This window comes from Mytilus edulis, chromosome 11 (assembly GCF_963676685.1).
Source record: "Mytilus edulis chromosome 11, xbMytEdul2.2, whole genome shotgun sequence".
In the NCBI taxonomy this organism is placed as follows: Eukaryota; Metazoa; Mollusca; class Bivalvia; order Mytilida; family Mytilidae; genus Mytilus; species Mytilus edulis.
The window spans coordinates 74,847,218-74,869,424 of NC_092354.1; the positions used below are offsets into that span (position 1 = coordinate 74,847,218).

The window sequence follows — 22,207 nt, forward strand, 5'->3', positions numbered from 1 at the left end:
TCTGTTATCATGTTTATCATGAAATTTATAAAATTTAAAATGAAAATTAAATATATTAAAACTGATTAAGATCTACAAATGAGTCGAATGCCTGAAATCGTCAGTCGCCTCCACATGGATGTTTGTGTCCTTTAATGACGATTTTGATCAATTTGAATCAATGTTGCCTTAAAATCTTGAAATATATATATTAGACAGATAAAAAAGACAGATAAACATTTATATACCAAACATGATCATCAAGACAAAATCTACAAATAAATCATCATAGTCGAAATCATCCTTTTTTGCCTACTATAGTCTTTTTCCATTAATGACGATTTTTACCATATGGTGTGTGGTCACCTATAATTATCTCAAAAACAATAATTATAGATAGATAGAAACTTTTAAAAAAAAATCAGCAAGACAAGACATTTTTCGAATATTCCTTCCAGTTGTTATTGCTCCAAAATTACGACTTTTACCAACATTTTAACGTTATTGACTATTACAACTAATGTAATGTGAAGTTTAAGAAGTAAGTGAAAACAAATAAATCACTCTTCACACATATATAACACATCTTGAACAAATCTACAGCGAACATCACACCACTTGTCGCCAGTGCATAGTTGAATACAGTTTCCATCTCCATTTGGTTCGTTTGGGTACCAGTTGGAGTATGTTAACAGGGATCCATCTTCCTGTCGCCATGTATCATCAGGTTGTTTTTCCCCATCAATCAAGACTGGATCATGAGGACGACCAACTAAAAATAAATTCCGTTTTTAAAAAATTTCCAGTGTACGAATATGATTATTTACACTAAGGAATTAAAATTATTTATCATAGATAACGTACGTATTTTTAACGTTCGACTAACATGACTAATACGCAAGTTTTTAAAACTAGTAGATTGATTGAAAGCTTTATTAAGATATCAGTGGGTTTTAGAGTCTCTTTTTAAAATGAGACAATTGACGAAACCCTCCGCTTTATGTTGAAAGTGAAGGTAGTTACAACTTCGTAGACAATTACTGAAAAAAATTAACAGCACACAGTCCACGTGTATCTTTGTTTCAAGGAGAAGTAAAAGAAGTAAAAAAAGTATTTTAAAGTTATGGATTTAAGGTTAATATGGTATGTCGTTGTCTTTACCATGTCGTATATTTATAAGTGTTGCCAACGGTTAACCATATCGAATACAAAAAACGCTGACCGGTTAACCGGACTTTTTTTCCAATTTAGTAGATTTGATATAAATGTGTATTGAAATCATTTCCAAGATCTTAAGTAAACATAATTTCTAGTTTACATGTTCTAAACAGTAACTTTAAATCAGTAATCCAATTAAATTTTACGATTTACTTCACAACTCTTTTTTTATATCTAATATTAAGTAGACATACATTTGAATGTACAACCTATATAGTGCAATGCTTTGACATACTTTAAACAAAATGCCAAATTGTGAAATTCAAATTTACGTGAATGTAATTAAGGAGGCTCGAGGGAAAAACATTTCAGAAAAAATTAAATATTTGATTTTTCATTACAATCTTAATTTATTACTTTATCAGTTGTTACTTTATCATATGGTACAAAAAGCTTTAAAAAATCAATTCGTTTTAGCCACAGATGATTTTTAAAATGTATATATCATTGAAAAAGTTACAAATTATCTCCCTTTGGTGCAAAAATTCTATTTTTTTGGCCTTAAAATTAAAATATCTTTATTAACTCATCGGTGACCTATACTTTTTTTAATTATTTTTAAATAAGCTGTACTCTTTGACACATTCCCCATTTCCATTCTCAATTTTATTCAACTAAACTTTTGTAAAATTTGACAGGTTTCTGTAATTTAGTTCTTTTTTTATTTCGATATTACCTCTATTTCTCCTATTAGTTCAACAGAAAAAAAAGTACCTTTACAAAAATGTATGCTTCTTCTGAGGGCAGATTGTGAGCGTAAATGAACGGTGACCCCATTTTTTTATTTTATTTTTCTATTAAGTGTAAGATAAAGTTCATTTATAGAGAAATATAGCGAAATCCTATATTAAGAAAAAAAATGACTTAGACCCGCGAGCCCCCTTAATATATACTTCATGGTACGAGTATCAGACTTAATCATTTTAAATTGAAATCCTCTACACTATTTTCTGAGACATCAATAAAAAAAATTAACAATAATTGGTTTCAGACATTTTTAATTTGACGGGATCAAGAAGGGTTTTTTTTTAAATTTTCAATCTGAAGTTTAATACAAACGCCATAGTAGATTTGAAGGGTACTATAGACAAGGACTTCAAACATAAATTTAAACTATCGATGAACCGGTTAATCAGTCGAACGATTATCCGAGTAACCGGCTAGACAAAACAATACCATTTGACAACACTAATGTTTGTCAGTTTCACACAATGAAACTACTACATGAATCATCTAACATACCCATAACATGTTCCAGAAAATCTTGTTTCTCAGGGCTGTTGATTGCAGAAAGTTGGCCTCCAACTGAGTTACAGTACGACTTTGCGGTGCCAATATTTCGTTCACCACGGAAAATCCTATAACAGTAATCCAATTCCCTGCAGAGAGTGTAACCATCAGAGCATTTTTTTGTACCTATGAATAGGGAACACGCTTTTTTAAGGGCATACGATACAGTTTTGATCCAATAATGAATTTTGATGAGAATGTGCATATTTTGACTTTAATCAAAAATGTTATAAAAATATACCTGCATGTGCTATTTTTTGAGTAAATTGAGCATGTTGAGGTCGAAATTTTAGGTTTGCTCAAAATTCGGATTTGTGGTCTTTTCGTTTTCTTTCAACAGAAAAAACATAACGGTTTTTGTTTTAAAAGATAAACACAAGCTGTTTTTTGTTAAATCATCTGTAAACTCTGTTTTATACAAATTACGAATTGTGTATTTTATTTTTACGAATAACCCATATTTACCAAATGTTCATGAATGTAGAATTTGGTCGCCTGTGAATAGTTGTCACATTGGCAATCGTATCACCAATTTTCATTTTTTATAATCATACTTAAAAGCAGAATAATGTTTTCGAAGTGTAAATTTTTGGGTTTAGTTAAGCTTGTAAACCATGAATGATAGTAAAATGATAACGAATGACTGATGGAGGATGTTTGCTGTTTATTGTAGAGCAAATAATGTTTTTACAACTCTGTATATGTTTACGTCAAATATACCACTACCAATGAAACTACAGTATGGAATTATAACAATATTTTTTTTTCTCAATTAATAAATATTTTCGTTAATACCCAAATATACTCTTGCATACGTTGTTGGTATTTTCACATTGTTGTCCTCTTTCTAGGTGTCAATTACTTGTAAAGATGGTCCCTTTTATATTTTTGTCGCCATGCTAAATAGTTCAAAATATTAATTAACTGATGAAGAAGAAGAAAATGAATCAAAGTTGAAATCCCGATAATGTAAAAATAAGATAACAGCTTGATTGCATACCATCATACTTTGCTGAATAATATTTCCATCCTTCTTCACAAATTTCTGGTTTCGAAAACGATTTATAGAAATATTTTCTATGTAGGACACATTTACGTAATTTCTGGTTGTAGAAAAATGAGAGACATTGCTTATTATTGTTACACTGAGCCATGCATTCAACAACAGAACGAACAACTGTTAATCCAATATTTCCCGAAAATTGAACATAGTTAACCCAGTGTTCCATTTGAGTAACTTTGAGTTTATGATTGATGCTTTCAGAAAACGCAAAATTTCCAACACAGAGGAAAAATGAGAAAAATCCTATGTTTGACATTATGTTCATGTTGAAATTTGCAACAGAGAGGATCAGAGTATCTATCAGCATCATATTACCTACCTAATCATTTCATTTAAGCTACCCACCAATCATAGTTCAGTCAACTCTTACGTCATATAGTATTCATAAATTCATGATATTACTAATGCACAGGATATAGGATAAAAATAGAACACTTTCCTCATAAAATCTGTATTCATTGCATGTCTTCGTATACAATTTTGATTCCATTAAATTTCTAATATTCCTTTTACACAAATATTTATTCTAACTGTTCGTATAATGGATATTTGTTTGTTTAGTTGATTTTGAGTTATATTTAGTTTATATACAATATAAGACAGGAAGAGAAAACAATGATTTTCTATGTACTTTTTCAAAGGGGCAAACTAATTAATTCAAAACAAAGGTATTCAAACTGAATTTTATATAAAAATGCAGTCCAAGGAACTTTGCAAACTAGAGTCCGAGTCAACAAAGGACTAGGACGTGTCATATGATGCTCTTAAGACACGTCTAAGTCCTTAGTCAGGGTAACGAATGTCTCTTAAAATAGAATATGTCATAGCTATCGTCCTACAGTTAGGATATACAAATATGTGTCATAAGAAAGTCCTAAAAGTTACGATGGCCTAAATCGAAATAAAAACAAATAATATTACAGGAAGTTATACACAAAAATACTAGTGCAATATTAAACTTGTATACTCTTATCAGAATTAAACTAATTAAACACATATTTATGTAAACGATTTTATTGTGTTACACTATTTAAAACTTGTAGACAAATTTGATCCAAAAAAATAATTCCAGATATCAACAAATATAAAAAAAAAAAAAAGATGTGGTATGATTGCCAATGAGACAACCGTCCACAAGAGACCAAAATGACAAAAAAAACTATAGGTCACCGTACGGTCTTCCAACAATGATCAACACCCATACCACATAGTCAGCTATAAAAGGCCCCTAAATGACAATGTAAAACAATTCAAACGAGAAAACTAACGGCCTTATTTATAAAAAAAATGAACGAAAAACAAAGATGTAACACACAAACAAACGACAACCACTAAATTACAGGCTCCTATTTATATAAAAAAAATTAACGAAAAACAAAGATGTAACACATAAACAAACGACAACCACTGAATTACAGGCTCCTATTTATATAAAAAAAATGAACGAAAAACAAAGATGTAACACATAAACAAACGACAACCACTGAATTACAGGCTCCTGACAGTTTCAATTGTTCAAGTTGAAGATGAGTTTTAGAAATAATAAGCATATTACAATGTACAAGAACTTATATTGTCTGGGTGTTCTAGAACTTACATGATGCATATATATGTTAATACATTGAGATATTCCGGATTCATTTGATGAAGTGCAGATGAAGAACATTAAGAACTAAAATTAATTTTCATCAAACAAATCCATATGAAAAGGCTTCAATCGTAGCTCTCCAAAAAGTATTTTTGACAATGTCATACTATTGCACTCATTCAAAGTAATTCGTACTGCACTTTTGGAAGCTTAAAAATCCTATCATCATTAGCAACATTTTTTGCACCTAACCAAATTGTGCAGTTACAATTGAAATGTTTAAAACATTTAAATTTCGGTATCAGAAAAAAATTCTGATTTCTTTTTTTTTTTTTTAACTCAGGCTGATCTGAAACAATTCATGTAATGACATCGAGTGGACCTAAGGACAAAACTCTAGTTGATATAGATTAAATTGCAGCACGAATACTGCATTTAACAAAGTGTTGTGACAATTTATTTTTTATGTTTTATGAAATGAATGCAAAATATGTATAGCCAATATAACGTATCTATTAGAATCACTTAAACAAATTTTATTTTGCGTGAATTCTTTTTTCATAAAAGATGCAACCTTCCTTTACACATTTACCGAAATTCATTGACATATATGTCAATTATTTCTCAACATAGTTTTATTAATCAAATAAATGTAATAGGATGGTCATAGGACTACTGTAGTAAGCTTACGGACTGTCCTGAGTCAGCTTTGGTTATATCAAAAGATATGTCTCAGACACGTCCTAAGACTATTCTAAATATGTTTATCAGATATATCTTAGGGCATATCCTGAGATACTTTCAATCAAACGGCCTCATACTTGTATTGGCTGCTGATGTGTAAAGTAAAATCAGAAAAATACTGAAAATTCAAAACGGAAAGTCCCTAATCAAATGGCAAAATCAAATTATCAAACACTTCAAACGAATGAACAACAAATGTCATATTCCTGACTTGGTACGGGCATTTTCAAATATAAAAATGATGGACTGAACCAGATTTTTAAGCGCTAAACCTCTCACACGAATGACAGTTGCATCAAATTCCATTATATTTACAACGATGCGTGAACAAAATAGACTTTTTAGGTAAAATTGTAAAAACATGGGTACATCAGTCATTACTGTGTCACAACCTCAAAACAAACAAATATTTAACAAAGAAACACAAAACACATCTATCAAATTTAACAACCACATTCATTGCTTCAGGTGTTTGACGTCAGAAAATGTAAACGTCACACAAGAAGAAATATAAATAATTTTGTCGTTCAAAGTATTTTCAAAAAATAGATAGTGATAGTTAGCTCATCTACACAGACATGGGGAATGGTGGCATACAGCGTTAAACATTCAAAAGTTTTGTTTGAACTAATATCAGAAAAAGACCGAGATTTAAAATTATCCAGAAGTTCTTTAGAATTTTTAAGAATCCGCATATGGTTAATATCACTACCCAAGTAAAATAATTGTGTCGATCAAAGTATTTTCAAAAAATAGATAGTGATAGTTAGTTATCTACTCAGACAGAACCAGAATTTAGTTTGATGTTATGTTTTTTTTTTTATAAAAGAAAATCAATGATACATGTATATATATGTTACATACATTTTATAATTTTAGGCATTTTCTAAAATGATATGATTATCAGACAATTTGTAACCTTGACGGGTATACTATAAATTACAACTTAAAACATTTCAAATCATTGTATAAAATAACAAAAATTTTGAAACAAATTTCAACAAATTGTTTGTAAAAGGAATATCATGGAGATAAATGTGACCGACACACGATATTGCATAAAGAAAATATCTAATTGTTCAGGAACATTAAGGATATTCTTCAAACACTAACTTGGAAAGTTTGTATGTCTATCATTAGTATTTTTTGTGTATAGTTTAGTTTAACTTGTGCTCTATCGGCATCTCAGATAGTTATTGTAAGATATGATTGTCATAACAGAAAGAGGATATATTGTTCTTACAACTGAAAAAAACATACAAACGAATTTCGGACAATCTTGACTTAAAACCGACATGTGAAATATGAAACAGGTGTTATTGTTTAAAACTCCAATTTGATGCGACTGTCTTTCAAGTAAGAGGTTTAGCTAGATATAACACCAGATTCTAACTATTTCTACAAAGGGCATGCATGTGCCAGGTCAGCTATATGACAGATGTTCATATATTCGATTTTGCCATTTGATTACGGAATTTCCGTTTTGAATTTTCATCTGAGTTCAGTGTTTTGTTTTACTTTTTTCAGAAAGAATGAATATTTATAAAACAAAGTAAATTCCTTTTATCGCATGGATTTTTCCATCATGACAAGAGTATTTATTGAGATGAAATGGTATATGTAAATAAGTATCATCAAGACCTCAAGGTAAAACGTGGATCTTCATAATTAGATGAATTAAAGCGACAGTAGTTTACCGACGTGAAACTCTCATTAATCGACTAAGAAGAGAAAAATAACGATAGAAAACACAAACTAGGGAAATTACATGTCTCCAATAAGAAGCGAGACCATGTGCATCTGAGGATAAATATCTATTGTAAGCATGCGTCAACAGCCATGCAAAAAATTGGCTTCAGTCTCTGAAGTGTTATGATACGACAATATTTCCTGTGTGTACTGTTTTGATAAAAACCCTATGTTTTCGAATACTGAGGTGTTTTTTTTTTCTCAGAAATAGCATTGATAGAGCTGAATTTGTTAAGGCCCGTGTTCCAACAAGTATGGTCGCAGACCAGATTTTACTGGCAAAAAATGTAATTCCAAAACAAAATAGGATACTAGAACAGATAAATTATATGAAAGAGCAATTACTCATTGAGTTGAGTGCTTGAAATATCTAGACTCTTAAATTATACTAGCGTTTAATTTCATTGATAATCATAGTTAAAATAACTTTGTTGTTCAATATTTGCAGTGGTTCATTTTTGGTGGTTGAAAAATTCATATTTAATAATTTCAATCATTTATAAAATAACGCTTTTATTCGTTAGGCATTTTACAAAAATAAGACTAAGACAGTGGTGTAACAGTACAGCATAATAAAAAAATATAAAAATCAGATGACAAATGCTTAACTCATCGGATGGATACAAATACAAATCATCTTATACAAAAGCACAAAGTTTACGTTGACCAGTACTTATACATCGACACAATAGAAAGACAATAAAAAGATATCTGATAGGACTAATTTTCACGTAGATATTGTTAACCGAACCCGTTAGATTTCAATGATCCGGGTAAGATTATAGATCATTGAAATAACTTCTAAAATGTTACAAATTCAACAAGGTAATTAGATAGTTGAATATTGCTTTTATTGGTATTAATATTGATTCTATTATCAGTAAATTAAAATCAAACTAAATATTTGTTTTATATATATGTGCACATTCATGGCACTACAATATGTCAATACCTGTATCTTATCCAAGGCATAGATTACCTTAGCCGTATTTGGCACAACTTGTTGGGGATTTTTGGTCCTCAATGCTCGTCAAGGTTGTACTTGTTTGGCTTTATAACTATTTTGATATGAGCGTCACTGATGAGTCTTATGTAGACGAAACGAGCGTCTGACGTACTAAAATATAATCCTGGTACTTTTGATAACTATTGGAATAGCACAATGTTATGTTTTTCTCTGCCTGTTTATGACGTCTTTACAGTAAAATTATTGAATGTTAGATGTGTACTGATTGATATTTTAGTCTTATTAAGATCCATGATTGTTTTGACTATTTGTTTTTGGCTGTGTACTAGCTGTCTGTAACTCCGAGTACTATCAGATATCTTTTTAGTGTCTTTCTGTTGAGAATTGTAAAGAAAAAACAAATTTACTATATTTAAATTAGGGAAGTAACTCTTATCGAAGGAGGTGAAGAATCGTCAAGATTTTCTGATATTCAAAACAATCATAGTAAAGGTCTTGTGTGAGAAAATAATTAATGTTTTGGTTCAATATATTTAGTAAGAATATAGTACTCCCATGGAACAATCAAATAGTTCACAAAGTATATATTTTCTTACATCACGTGACAATGTGAACATTAATCATGCAATACTAAATCTCTTGTGTGAGTCTGATGCATAGCACAATGTCCTTCCTGTTATGATTAATGTTATCGTTAAATAAGATTATAGGGTTAGCGTGAGTTAAGAATTCTCTTAAGTGAAAACTGTATGTACAAAATGCAATACATTCTGCTCCCTTAACAATATATTTAACATTCTTTATTGAAAGCTTTCCCTAATGGTTTATTGACCTTTGTACTCTAATCGTCCGAAAGTGTGAGGTTCTGATACTGTTACGTAATAGTTCTCTCATCTTAATATAATCAATGTTTTATATTGATCTCCGCTATTACTTTCAAACGTTTTGCTGATTATGATTGACAGAAATGTGTATAAAAGTGCTGCTTTCATGTTATAGTGATCGTAATAGTGTTGATTGACAGGTTAGACCTAGATTTTGAACTTTATTGCAATTGTTTTGAGCAATCGATTGCTTGAGGTATTGCGTGGCAAAACTGTGAAGTGATAGGTATTATCAATAGTTCATATTTCAGCGATATAAGAACAATATATATTGGGTTATTGGACATCAATTTGTTGGACGACAATTAATGAGAGAAACGGTTAGATTTAAACATCAAACCTGAAAGTCTGTGATGCAGTCAATATTTCATGACGATTTTTGACATTTCAATCACGTTGGAAATTTTTAAAAGATTACATTTTAACAATTGGATCTGTTTTTTATGGAAAATAAGAATCCAATATTGAATTTATTATCTTGCATGCCGAGTATTATATAAATATTATATTGAATTACAAAAGCTAAATTTAATTCTGAAAAATGTTACAAGTGGATGCGAGTGCTATGTGAAAGTCTGTCAATGGAGTGAACGTCTGTCAATGGAGTAAACGTCTGTCTATGGAGTAAAATGAGGTGCATAGGATTTGTAAAATGGTTTGGAGTTTTATTGCTTCTTGATTCACTTGTGTACAAAGGTATGTCTGTTAAATATTTCGAGAGCAAAGATTAAGTTTGAAAGAGTAGCCGGGGGCGTTTTACTTTCTTTATATCTTAATTTTTTCCCGTCGAGTTCGACATTTGCATAAAATTAAAAGACAGGAGTCTGCAATTTGAACAAAATTCTAAACTGCGTGATCCCCTAAAATAAGTTACACCATTCACGGATTTTTGAGAAAAAAGTAATCATGAATAATTGTATCCATAGGAACATCCGTCAAGTGTTGATGGAGGTCGGTTGATTTTTGTTGTTGTTGATTTGCTGTCTCATTGATGATAACATCTACCTTCATCCGTATCCAAAATGATTGATTGATTGGTTGTTGTTTATCTCCACGTTCAACACTACTGCTATGGTGGTCAGTTTTATTGGTGTCGGAAGCCGGAGTGCCCTGAGAGAACCACATGCCTTCTGTAGGAAAATTGACAATTCTAGACAATTAAGATTGGAGACGAGCGCACCTGCTCCTTGCGTGATTCGTAGTCACAGCCTCAGTGTTTACAGGCTAGTGTACAAGCTTGAACTATGCAGACCACTAGGCCATCGAGGCCACCGTATCCAAATGACAATTGGTATCACGTGATTAACATTTAAAGTCAGTTGCTGTTTCATCATAATACCACTTAATCAATAAGGTATTATATATATAAGAATAAGATGATTTTTATTACTTTATTAGTAAAGTTAACGGTTGATCGTACGATTATAAATAAACTATTAAAAGGGGTTTAAAATAAGTATATATAGATTCTACCACTGCATCGAGTGCCGAGCGTTTTAAATATTTTAAATTTAACTGTCGAGAGTGGATAAATATCGTATTACACGAGATTTGGTGGTAGAATCTGTTTCTCTAATGATTTTCGAACAATATGCAGGCAAACGTATTCCTTCTTTTCGAATGATCTTCAAAAAGGTGTGTTCTTTCTATGTGACGTCATCAGGCATGGTCACCTTTTTTCATGCCGTCACAATAGGAAATTCAGAGGAAAGTAAGAACATTCGACGTCATAATCGGATTTTAACCAATACAAAACTGAGATGAAACAAACCACACGTTGATTAATTTTTTTATACAATGGGTGCAGAAAGGAATAAATTGACGAAGAATTAGAGAAACGTTTATTCAGTTTAATGCAAAATACGAAAATGTAATATAAGTCCTAGAAGTGTACATATAAAGTTATATTTGTAACCTGTATTATCAGGATTATACATGTAGAACCTCGGCTTCGATTCAGAAAACAATTTGGTGTATAAATTTTCGATTAATTGCTTTAACAGTGTAACATTACCGTTACTAATTTGACAATTTTAAAATCACGCATAATTAAATGACATTGAATTTGAACCTCCATTTTTATTCCCGCTATATAGATAGATATAATATTTAAGCGATGCAAGGCTTTAACTCAACTATGCAAAGAAAATATATGAACAATTTCAACGTGTATAAAACGTATTTCTGGTTCTGTGTGTACAAATATGCGACACGTATTTCTGTTCCACTGTGCATGACACGTATTTCTGGTCAGTGTGAACTTCGCGTGTTTCTAGTACAGTGTGTTCGGAACGTGTTTTTTTGGTTCTGTTTGTCCGACACGTATTTCTGATTCAGTGTGTACGACATGTATTTCTGCTTCTGTGTGTACGATACGTATTTCTGATTCAGTTTGTACGACATTTCTGGTTCTGTGTGTACGATACGTAGTTTTGATTCAGTGTGTACGACACGTATTTCTGGTTCAGTGTGTCCGACATGTATGTTTGGTTCTGTGTATACTACACGTATTTCTGATTCAGTGTGTCCGACACGTATTTCTGAAATTACTGTGTCCGACACGTATTTCTGGTTCTTTGAATAGACTACACGTATTTCTGGTTCACTGTGGTCGACACGTATTTCTGGTTCAATGTGTACGACACGTGATTTCTGGTTCTGTGTGTACGACACGTATTTCTGGTTCTGTGTGTACGACACGTCTGGTTCTGTGTGTACGACATGAATTTCTGGTTCAATGTGTACGACACGTGATTTCTGGTTCTGTGTGTACGACACGTATTTCTGGTTCAATGTGTACGACACGTGATTTCTGGTTCTGTGTGTACGACACGTATTTCTGGTTCAATGTGTACTTCACGTGATTTCTGGTTCTGTGTGTACGATACGTAGTTTTGATTCAGTGTGTACGACACGTATTTCTGGTTCAGTGTGTCCGACATGTATGTTTGGTTCTGTGTATACTAAACGTATTTCTGATTCAGTACACGTATTTCTGGTTCTTTGAATAGACTACACGTATTTCTGGTTCACTGTGGTCGACACGTATTTCTGGTTCAATGTGTACGACACGTGATTTCTGGTTCTGTGTGTACGACACGTATTTCTGGTTCTGTGTGTACGACACGTATTTCTGGTTCAATGTGTACGACACGTGATTTCTGGTTCTGTGTGTACGACACGTGATTTCTGGTTATGTTTGTACGACACGTATTTCTGGTTCTGTGTGTACGACACGTATTTCTGGTTCTGTGTGTACGATACGTATTTCTAGTTTTGTGTGTACGACACGTGATTTCTGGTTATGTTTGTACGACACGTATTTCCGGTTCTGTGTGTACGACACGTCTGGTTTTGTATGTACGATACGTATTTCTGGTTTTGTGTGGACGACACGTATTTCTTGTTTAGTGTGTCCGACACGTATTTCTGTGTTTACGACACGTATTTCCTGGTCTAGCGCGCATGACCAGTATGTAGCTTACTAAGCGTGTTATCCCTCCCTGAAAGATACATTATTATACAATATATGTGTCCGATTCATCTTTTGAAATAACCATTCAAAATTCAAATTTTGAATCACCTTTTATAAAATTCAAGATCTTATATGATTCAAACATGTGTTTCAAAATATTGGTGGTTTTGAAGTAGATTTGTATAGTTGTAAAATAGTGCATTGTTCAATTTTATGTTATTTAAACGTCACAAGACTGAATCAATACACATAATTGATTTGCTTTCATTCATTCTATCCATTGTTACATTCACATCAGTTGCTGAATTGTTCAACATTTTTCAAGTTTTAGATTTTTTTAAGAGGTTATTCTTGGAAATGAGGTTTGCAAGTCATCAGATTTAGTTTTATGGAATACGTGATCGGTTGCATAATATGATGACCTTTAAAACAACACTGAAACCTTATTAATTAATTTTTAAGATGTGAATCTGAAACAGACACCACTGTTAATCAAATTAAAAGATATGAATCCGAAACAGTCACCACTGTTAAATCAATTTAAAAGATATGAATCCAAAGCAGTCACCAGTTTGTACATATTCTGAATTATGTACTGAAATTAGACACCAATTAATGTATACATACTAAACAAAAAGAAATAAAAAAATTATGAACTCATTTTCTATCTTACTATAAAGTATAGGTTTGGACCATTATTGAAGGTCGTATGGTGACTTGCCATTTAATTTATTAAACCCACGTCATTTGGACTCTGGTGGATAATCAAACCATATCTCCTTATACGTATACGGTATTGTTGAAAAAACTATGCTTATAAAACCTACAGTTCTATGTGCACATGTAATGACATGACACTTGGTCAAGTTTCTAAGTTATAAAATATATTTGACCAATGGTTTTCGTATTTGGTGATGTATCCCGGTTAGATAAGAATCGATTATCAATATGATATTGGGCCTCGGTGGCCAAGTGGTCTTAGTAGTTACTACATTTGTACTAGCCAGTCGACACTGAGGTTGTGATCGAGTTCGAACTCCGCTCGTGGCTCGTTTACTCAGGGCACTCTGGCTTCCTCCGTCAATAAAAACGGTCTGCTACGAAATAGCCTACACGCGGTGCTTAAAAGTGGTGTTAAAACACAAAAAATGAATCAAATCAATCCATTATTGTGTGATATCACGTGATAATACTTATCAATGTATCTTATAGGAGTAACTCGATAGGTGTCACATGTACAGTAGGATATGCTAATCCTTCCGTAGCACATGAGATGTCCCACGGATTCTTAATGGAGTTCGTGTTGATCAATTTTTAGTTAAGTTCTATATTGTGTTTTGTATACTGATGTTTGTCTTTAATTTGTTCGTTTCTCTTTTATTTATTTCTTTTTTTTTTGGGGGGGGGGGGGGCATGGTATTGTCATTTCGTTCAACCATTTATCTTAACAGGGGAGGGTTTTTCCTTAAGAAATATATCCCGATACCTAAATTGATGAAAACAATTATTCTGCTCAACCTGTGGACAAAGTAATTTGATTGATAGCATTGAAAAACTAAATAAAATTTAAAACAATCTACATTTATACACACAAAACACACAAGCAAAATTATCTATAAATGCATCGGTCAGCTATATTTCTTTTTATTTTGGAACGATGAATAAGAATCATTTTCAAAAAAAAATAATTTCACTTTTTCACGCTCCTAAGATGCTATAGCCAATTTACTCTGACGTTAATGGATTATCAATAAACAACATACATAGTTTTACAATGCATAGTCAATCTAATTATATAGTTTAGTGTACATTGTTTTGCTACAACACCAATTTCCTAAACAACCTTAATGTTGTTTATAACGTTAGCGGTATTAAATATAAAATCGAAAAGCTAAAAGAACGACATAACTGTCAAATCAAATATTGTTTATTAACGAGTAACATACGTTCAAGTCATCACTTTTAACCGTATTTATTAATGAAAAAATACAAGAATAAAGTACTGTGTCGATACCATTGCTGATAGCCTGTGAGTACAGTCAGTGCTTCGGAACCGTCACGATGTTATAACATACCTTTCGTGAACCGTCAGTTGATCAATTTACTAATTGCAGAATCTTAGGTTCCACCTTCTTAGGCAAACTTGACCTTAGATGACTTGGATGTGTTCGGTCCGTTTGGATCATACGTCTTTGCATGTTTTGGTTCTTATATACCCCATTGTTTATCAAATATATGGTTTTAGCGTTCCATTTGGAATGAAATATCATACGGATGTAATCCATGAACACCCTCTACCCCAACCTCCAAAACCCCTGGACCGTTAACGCTGGATATAAAGTTATAGTAAGCATTCTGTATACGAGATCTTTAATGTATATTCGTTTCTAAGAATCCAGTAACCCGTAAATAATTCGAGAATAATTATACATCTAGATAATGTGGGATCATCGTATGATTAAACTATTTATAAATTCTAAACACTAAAAAAAAAGGTTTCAGGTTACTTTCTTAATACGGATATAGCCAGTATCTATGTTAAAGTCATTTGACTCTGGTATTGAAAACGATATGATGACGTTTATTGTTGAAACATTTAAATAGCAGCTGTTTGCTTGCTTCATTTGACTGTTAGCTGGAAACAGTATATAATATATAATATATTGCTTCAGTAAGATATGATATATAGAGATAGATATAATAATAAGATATAATAGATTAATATAACTTAAAGGACAATCATGTTTTGAACTCCCTTACTGCACTCATAATTTGGATATCATTTTTGAAATAAAGCATGTTCAAAGCTAACATGTCTTGTCCTTATATGATATTTACTAATGTATTGCATCTTTTTTTTTTTACAGTGACTGCATTATGTCGATGGTCAAATGAGGGATGTTACGAAAACGAGGATTGTTGTTCTGAATCTTGTGAGCGAGCACACGAAGGGGCACACAAGAGGTGTTCTAAAAGTGAAATCAACCAACCATGCTACGCAGATTATATGTGTGAAGATGGCTTACAGTGTGGCCGGAAGTATAAATGTTGTACGCCATATTGGGGAATTTGTAACTCGAATGATGAATGTTGCGGTTCGGAACACTTTTGTACTTTCCATAAGGGATTTACATATAAGCGGTGCCTTTTTCCTAGTAGTTTAGCAGTTAAGTCCAGAATTGACGCTACATTGTTTTTAGTTGTTATGTTATTTTGGGTACTACAATGTATTTATTACAGAACATGGCTGAATATCATCATGTAAAAGACTTATTTTTAAAAATACGTAAAAAGAATAGATTTAAAAAAAAAAGTGCCTGCTGTATAAATTATAAAAAATCAAACAATTTAAAGTATAAACAGATATTAATTCGCCGTTTCAGAATCTAATGCATTCTGGGTAATATTTTAAAAGTGTACACCAAAACGTCGTGATTGGTTAAAAACGTCCTTAACAATGGAAATTCAACCAATGACGTGACGTTATTTTCATTTTGGGGTACAAACAATGAAATTACCCATAGTCCTTTAGATTCTGAAACGGCCAATTGGCAAAACCTTTATTTTCGAATTCAAACGCGTAACTGATTTAAAGAGTTACCACCCTGAAGTAAGGTCTGAAACCTTAAGCAGGACGGTAAACATATGCAACCGATGCCTATAATGTAGCTTTAGGATAACACGTGACTATTGTGATGAATGTGTATGGTAAGATGTTTCGTTTCACATGAATTTGTCATCGTTATAGAAGAAATGATAGCACCTTTAATCTGCTTTCAGGAGATAAAAACCAACCGTATCGTGTCTTATCTGCTACAACACAATAACATTATAATTAAAATGTAGAACTCCGATTTCAGACAAGAAATTATTTTACTGTACATCCCTTAATACTCTCAATTAGATTGAAAAGGGTAAGACATATGTTGCCAAAAAAAGTTACATTAAGATAAAACCAATTTTCTTTTTTATATAGTTGGTAAATTTCAACCATAAGTTCAATTTTTGCATATATTAATTTTCGCTTATCTAGACAGATTATTTGAAGCTATTTGCAGATCAGATTTCATTTCTTTCAATATTCCATAAAAAAAGAAATGGGTATCTCGAATAATGATTTGTAAATAATTTTATAAAAACAATAAAAAAAATCTGTGCAAAACCATACATTTGCATTTAAGGCTCAAAATATCAGATGATAAACTTTCATTCAATAAAATACCATTCCTAACAGTTTCTGTTCAAGTATATGAACAATCGTTTTTTTTTTTTCTATAATCGTAGCTTTTTAACTCCCAACGATGTATAAAATAATTTTATTTTCTATGAAATCAAAATTAAGTTGTGATCTACTTTTTTGTAATTTGCAGTTTTAAGAATCTAATGCATGCAAGGTAATATTTTCAAAAGCGTAAATCAAAACTTACTGATTGGTTAGAAACGTTGTATGTTTAACCAATGACGTGGCGTTATTTTCACAGTGGTATATTTCAGTATTTGTGTATTCATTTCTAAAGTCTTACCACTGTTCATTTCCTTTTAGTAGACAGTGGCGTAGCCAGGGTTAAATAGATGTGGATGCTAAACTGTCGCCGAGCGGAGCGAGGCGAAAACATTTTGGGCCCATTTTATGCAGAAAATGATATTTTTCGGATGATTTTCCCTGTATGCATGTGTACTCCCCTAGAATCAGACACTGGATAAATTTTTGTTTAATTTAAAAAATCCCACCAATATATATATTTCTAAAAAGATTTTATTGTTTTCTCGAAACTACCTTCATTTAGTTCAGAAATATTTGATGAAAGAGTGTCACACCGAATCTTATATTTCACATCTCAAAAACGGACCCATTACAGCGGCATTTACTTATTTATGGAACTTCGAAATATAGGAAGCGGAATTTGATCCAACCTATGGGTTGTTTGATTACTTTGTCTTAACGCGTTATACAGGGGTCATGGAAATATCGGGCGTCCGTCCTGTCTTGTTAACGCTGTAATGTGTGTAAAATTCTTGCAAGATTTGTGTGAAACTTATATCAGAAATGTCTTTGACACTTTCTAAAATAAGTCCGATTAAATATTTTTAACAAATTATGCCCCGTGGAAACATAGAATGATAACGGAAATCCTATTCCGTTTGCTAGATGAAGCTTTTATTTCTCTTGAGCATGTTGAGATATTAAAATAAATATAAAGAAAAAAGTGCTTTTTTAGTTATTGCCCTCGTATCTTAGATATATATAAAATATGTGCAATGCGGGGACATTGAAACTCTGTTATTTTATTGAAAATAAAATTAAATATTTGAACCTTAATAGAAATGGGTATTTATCACACTCCATTACAGTAAATACTAGTAGAGTTTTTATATCGTCGTCTTTCATGTCGCAGGAAACGATATCGGGATATGATTGTTTAGTTGTTTACTAGTAATCTTGCTATGTCACCGCTTTGCTTGGCTCAATTTTAGACCAAACAAGTCTGCAGGTCTGTGTATCGTCACCATCTGCGCTTGCCGTAGCCGACTGTGCGCTACGACGTAAACTTTTACGAAAAAGTAAAAGGCACTTTTCTGCAATTTACCCATCTTGTTTACATAAACTAAACGATCCTAAAGGAAAAACCACGCCTACTGCTTTGGAAATGATTGGATGCTGTTCTCATATCCTCACCCTTGTTACATTCGGATACCTCCGTGTGTATCTGCTGTGAACACATGCAATCATATATTTTTTTAATTTTTGTTTTGTCAAAATGATGTGGATGCTTGAGCATCTGAGCATACATGCAAGCTACGCCACTGGTAGAATTTATTTCTTTTATTGTGACAATCAAAATGTTTGTTTGTGTATAGTTTGTGCCTATTTGCATATTATTGTTAAATGATGCATATATAATTGTTATTAAATTATTTTATTGTATTTAACTTCATACACCACCCCTGACTATTTAGAAAAACATATTTACAGCCATTAGTATGCCCGTCCTAGTCAATGGAGACATTATGTGTTACCCTTGACCGTCCGTCCGTCTGTCTGTCCGACCGTCCGTCCCATTGTCGTTTCTGCACTATCAACGTAAGTTTGCCTCATAAGATTTTCATGAAGCGCATACACAATGTTGAGAACCAGACCTACCAGGCATAGTTCGAATTTGTGCAGTGAGTCAATTACTGTTTTAGAGTTATGCCTTTTACAACTTACACAAATACAAAACTGCAGCGGGGCAATCCTTTTTTCATATTTATTATTAACTTTTAAACCAAACTCTTTTATATCTATGATCTCTCCAAACACACACGCACACACTTATTGTTCGAGCCATTACATCTTAGCAATGTATATCATTGTGTTCTTCTGTCACCCATTGTATTAATTGAAACTTTAATACCGACAACTCTTACTTCCCAACTTGGTGCACGCACTTTGCCTATATAAGTTATAAGATGGACCAAGCAGAGGCAGAACAAGGGAAGGGCGTATATATAAAAGAAGTACGCCTCCCTTTGGTCGTTAAACGGAAAAGTAATCCTGTTACTTCCTATTTATTCGTTTTAACACAAAATCATCAACAGAAAATCATTATATTTTATTCAATTACGCCCCTTTATAGAAATCCCAGTTATAGATCCGCCTCTGCCAAAAAGATAAAATATAAGTCATCATCTAATGATATCTAATTAATTAAATTGGACAATTTATGTTTGTTTGTCGTCCAGTTGCAATTATTTCATTTAGAAATTAGGAGATACCGTATATTTGACAATGACGCAAATATCCACCAGAGTTAAAATACACGTATTAAAACCCAATTAGTTTTATGCCTTTTACACAACTACTTTATTTGATTTACCTTTTGGATCTTAATCTTACTACTATTAACACTTGTTCTGATTGTATATTTCTATTCTAGAAGTGATTATAACAGCTGATTTCAGAAGACTGATGTTTTTCAATATAACCTTAGAAAAACTTTCCTTTTATCGGTATTGACTAACGTTTTTCTGCTTCGTTTGATCAGTCGTCTTATTAAAAGTAAATTAAGAAAAAAATAAACATTGTCAACACAATATAGCGACATTAAGTTAATATCGCGTAGCAACATGCTTATTGAATTTCATATGTATTGATTGGTTGAACAATACAATAATTAAGTTATTACACGGAAACGAATCCGATATAGATTTTCTATTTCCAAGCTTCTTGTTTACATAAATGATGTCAGAAAACAATTTACTATCAGATTTAAGAAGATTTAATTTGCCATGATCAATTAGTTCTATTTGTAATTATTGTCATTTGATATTTGACGATTACCGGTGTGCATACAGAGTTGACAGCACTTATGTTCGCGGAATACTAAAGTGCCCGGATGATTGTTCGTGGAATACGACAAATCCCGGAAGATTGTGTTTTTATGAATAAACTGAGATTTGCTATATATTGAGTAATAATTGTCAGGTCGTGGGTGTAATATAAATGAATTACATACTTTCCGTGCACAATGAATTTCTATCAAAGTGTTTTCAAAACAACCTTGGAACTAATTTGCTAAATCCGTAATTGACCCGAAAAATAGAGCGCGGATCCAGAGGGGGGGGGGGGGGGGTTCCGGGGTTTGGAACCCCCCTTATTTTTGGACGATCAATGCATTTGAATGGGGACATGTAATTGGAACCCCCCCCCTTTTTGTCCTGGGTTAGGAACCCCCCTTTTTAAAATGGCTGGATCCGCCCCTGTAGATTCTTACATTGATACCAGTGGATTATCGGATTCGAGATTTAACTATCGAGATTGGATAAATCCGATAATCCACGAGTAACTATGTAATAATCTGTTTCTCTAATGCTTAAAAAATACATTTTCTTTTTTTGTTAACCGAAAATCCCCTTGGAGTGCCTTTCACATTGCACGAAGTTGTCAGTTTCATTAACACCTGTAAGCATATTTTGATTCATTCAGTTGGCTTAAAAAGTCATGACCCTTAATATCATCCAATGATCTTTTGAGGTCACCAGCAACCACACGTTGATTAAAATTGTTTATACAATGGGTTCGGAAAGGGATAAATTTCCATAAAATTAGAGAAACATTTTCACGAGTTGTTTCCCTTAGGAGAAAACATATATTTTCTCTGATAACAAAAAGCTAGCGGAATGGCAAATTTATCTGCGTAATGTGGGTGATTTTTAAGTTTTAAAAAGTCTTAAAAAGTCATATATGTGATACTTTGTGTGCTCGCATGATTCGCCTTGACTAAAGATATTTTTGTGGGGTTCCTTGACCAATGTTCTTATGGGTTGTGCCAGTACTCCAGACGATTTAATTTGTAGTGCTTGGGCTACATGTAGATTAGTGGTTTCAGAAACTTCGATTACTTTAAGCACTGTGGCTTGCAATTGTCACATAATCGGTAAATACTAGTTGGAATGTTTATGTCGTCTTTTTTTTTGTAAAATGTTGTGGTCAAGCAACTATTCCAACAACTTAAAGTGTTAAAAAATTGAAATGAATAATTTGATTGATAGCTTCGGAAAACAAAACAAAATATGTTCGCTCTTTGCGTGAAATTGTTTTCTAACTCAGACGAAAAACCATAGGCCCCCTTGAAATTAAACGGTTGCTCCAAAATGTGTTGAACCATACATATATATGACAGTTTCAGCTTGGAGTAAGAGTAGTGGGGCTTCTCCACTCACAAGTTCGTGAATAATGTCATTTTGCTTGTTTAATGTCTGCGAAAAATCTGTAAAATTCTTATTGTCATCATAGTCTAGTAAAAATAATGTCAATAATACCTTACTTACATGTTATATTTAATCAAATTTAAGTTGAAGAACACCTTATATCAACACATAGTGTTCTTTGTTTTGTAGGAATATCAGGGAGACACCTTTAATTAAGAATTGGACTGCACGATTTTCTGCTTTTTTGTTTGGTTGATGTCTCTTTAACACATTACATGTGTACATCGGTCGTGTACATCCCCAATTCATTAAAGAATAACTGACAACAAATAACAACAAATACGAAAAATACCTTATTAATAATTCAGCTAGTTTTTTGCTTGGTTAGCCTAATCATGTATCCCTGTGTTGGTGGTGTATGCCCTTATATTTTACAATTATAGGTTGTTAGCTCGTGAGAGAGCTTTCACATGTTCTTATACATTGTGACTTGTATGGAGAGTTGTTTGAAATGATTGACAGATGTATCGGTAAAGTGTGTAGTTCATACTCGACCTGT

General features: G+C 32.4%; 1 protein-coding gene across 1 annotated transcript; it reads right to left on the bottom strand.

Annotated features, from left to right (window-relative positions):
• Positions 1 to 539: 539 nt before the first annotated feature.
• LOC139494587 (pulmonary surfactant-associated protein A-like) lies at positions 540 to 3,026 on the bottom strand. Its single transcript, XM_071282747.1, has 3 exons — positions 2,953 to 3,026; positions 2,440 to 2,576; positions 540 to 751 (listed from the first exon to the last, which is right to left on the bottom strand). The coding sequence occupies exons 1-3, from the start codon at positions 3,024 to 3,026 to the stop codon at positions 540 to 542; spliced, it is 423 nt and encodes a 140-aa protein (XP_071138848.1).
• Between the last annotated feature and the right edge of the window lie 19,181 nt (positions 3,027 to 22,207).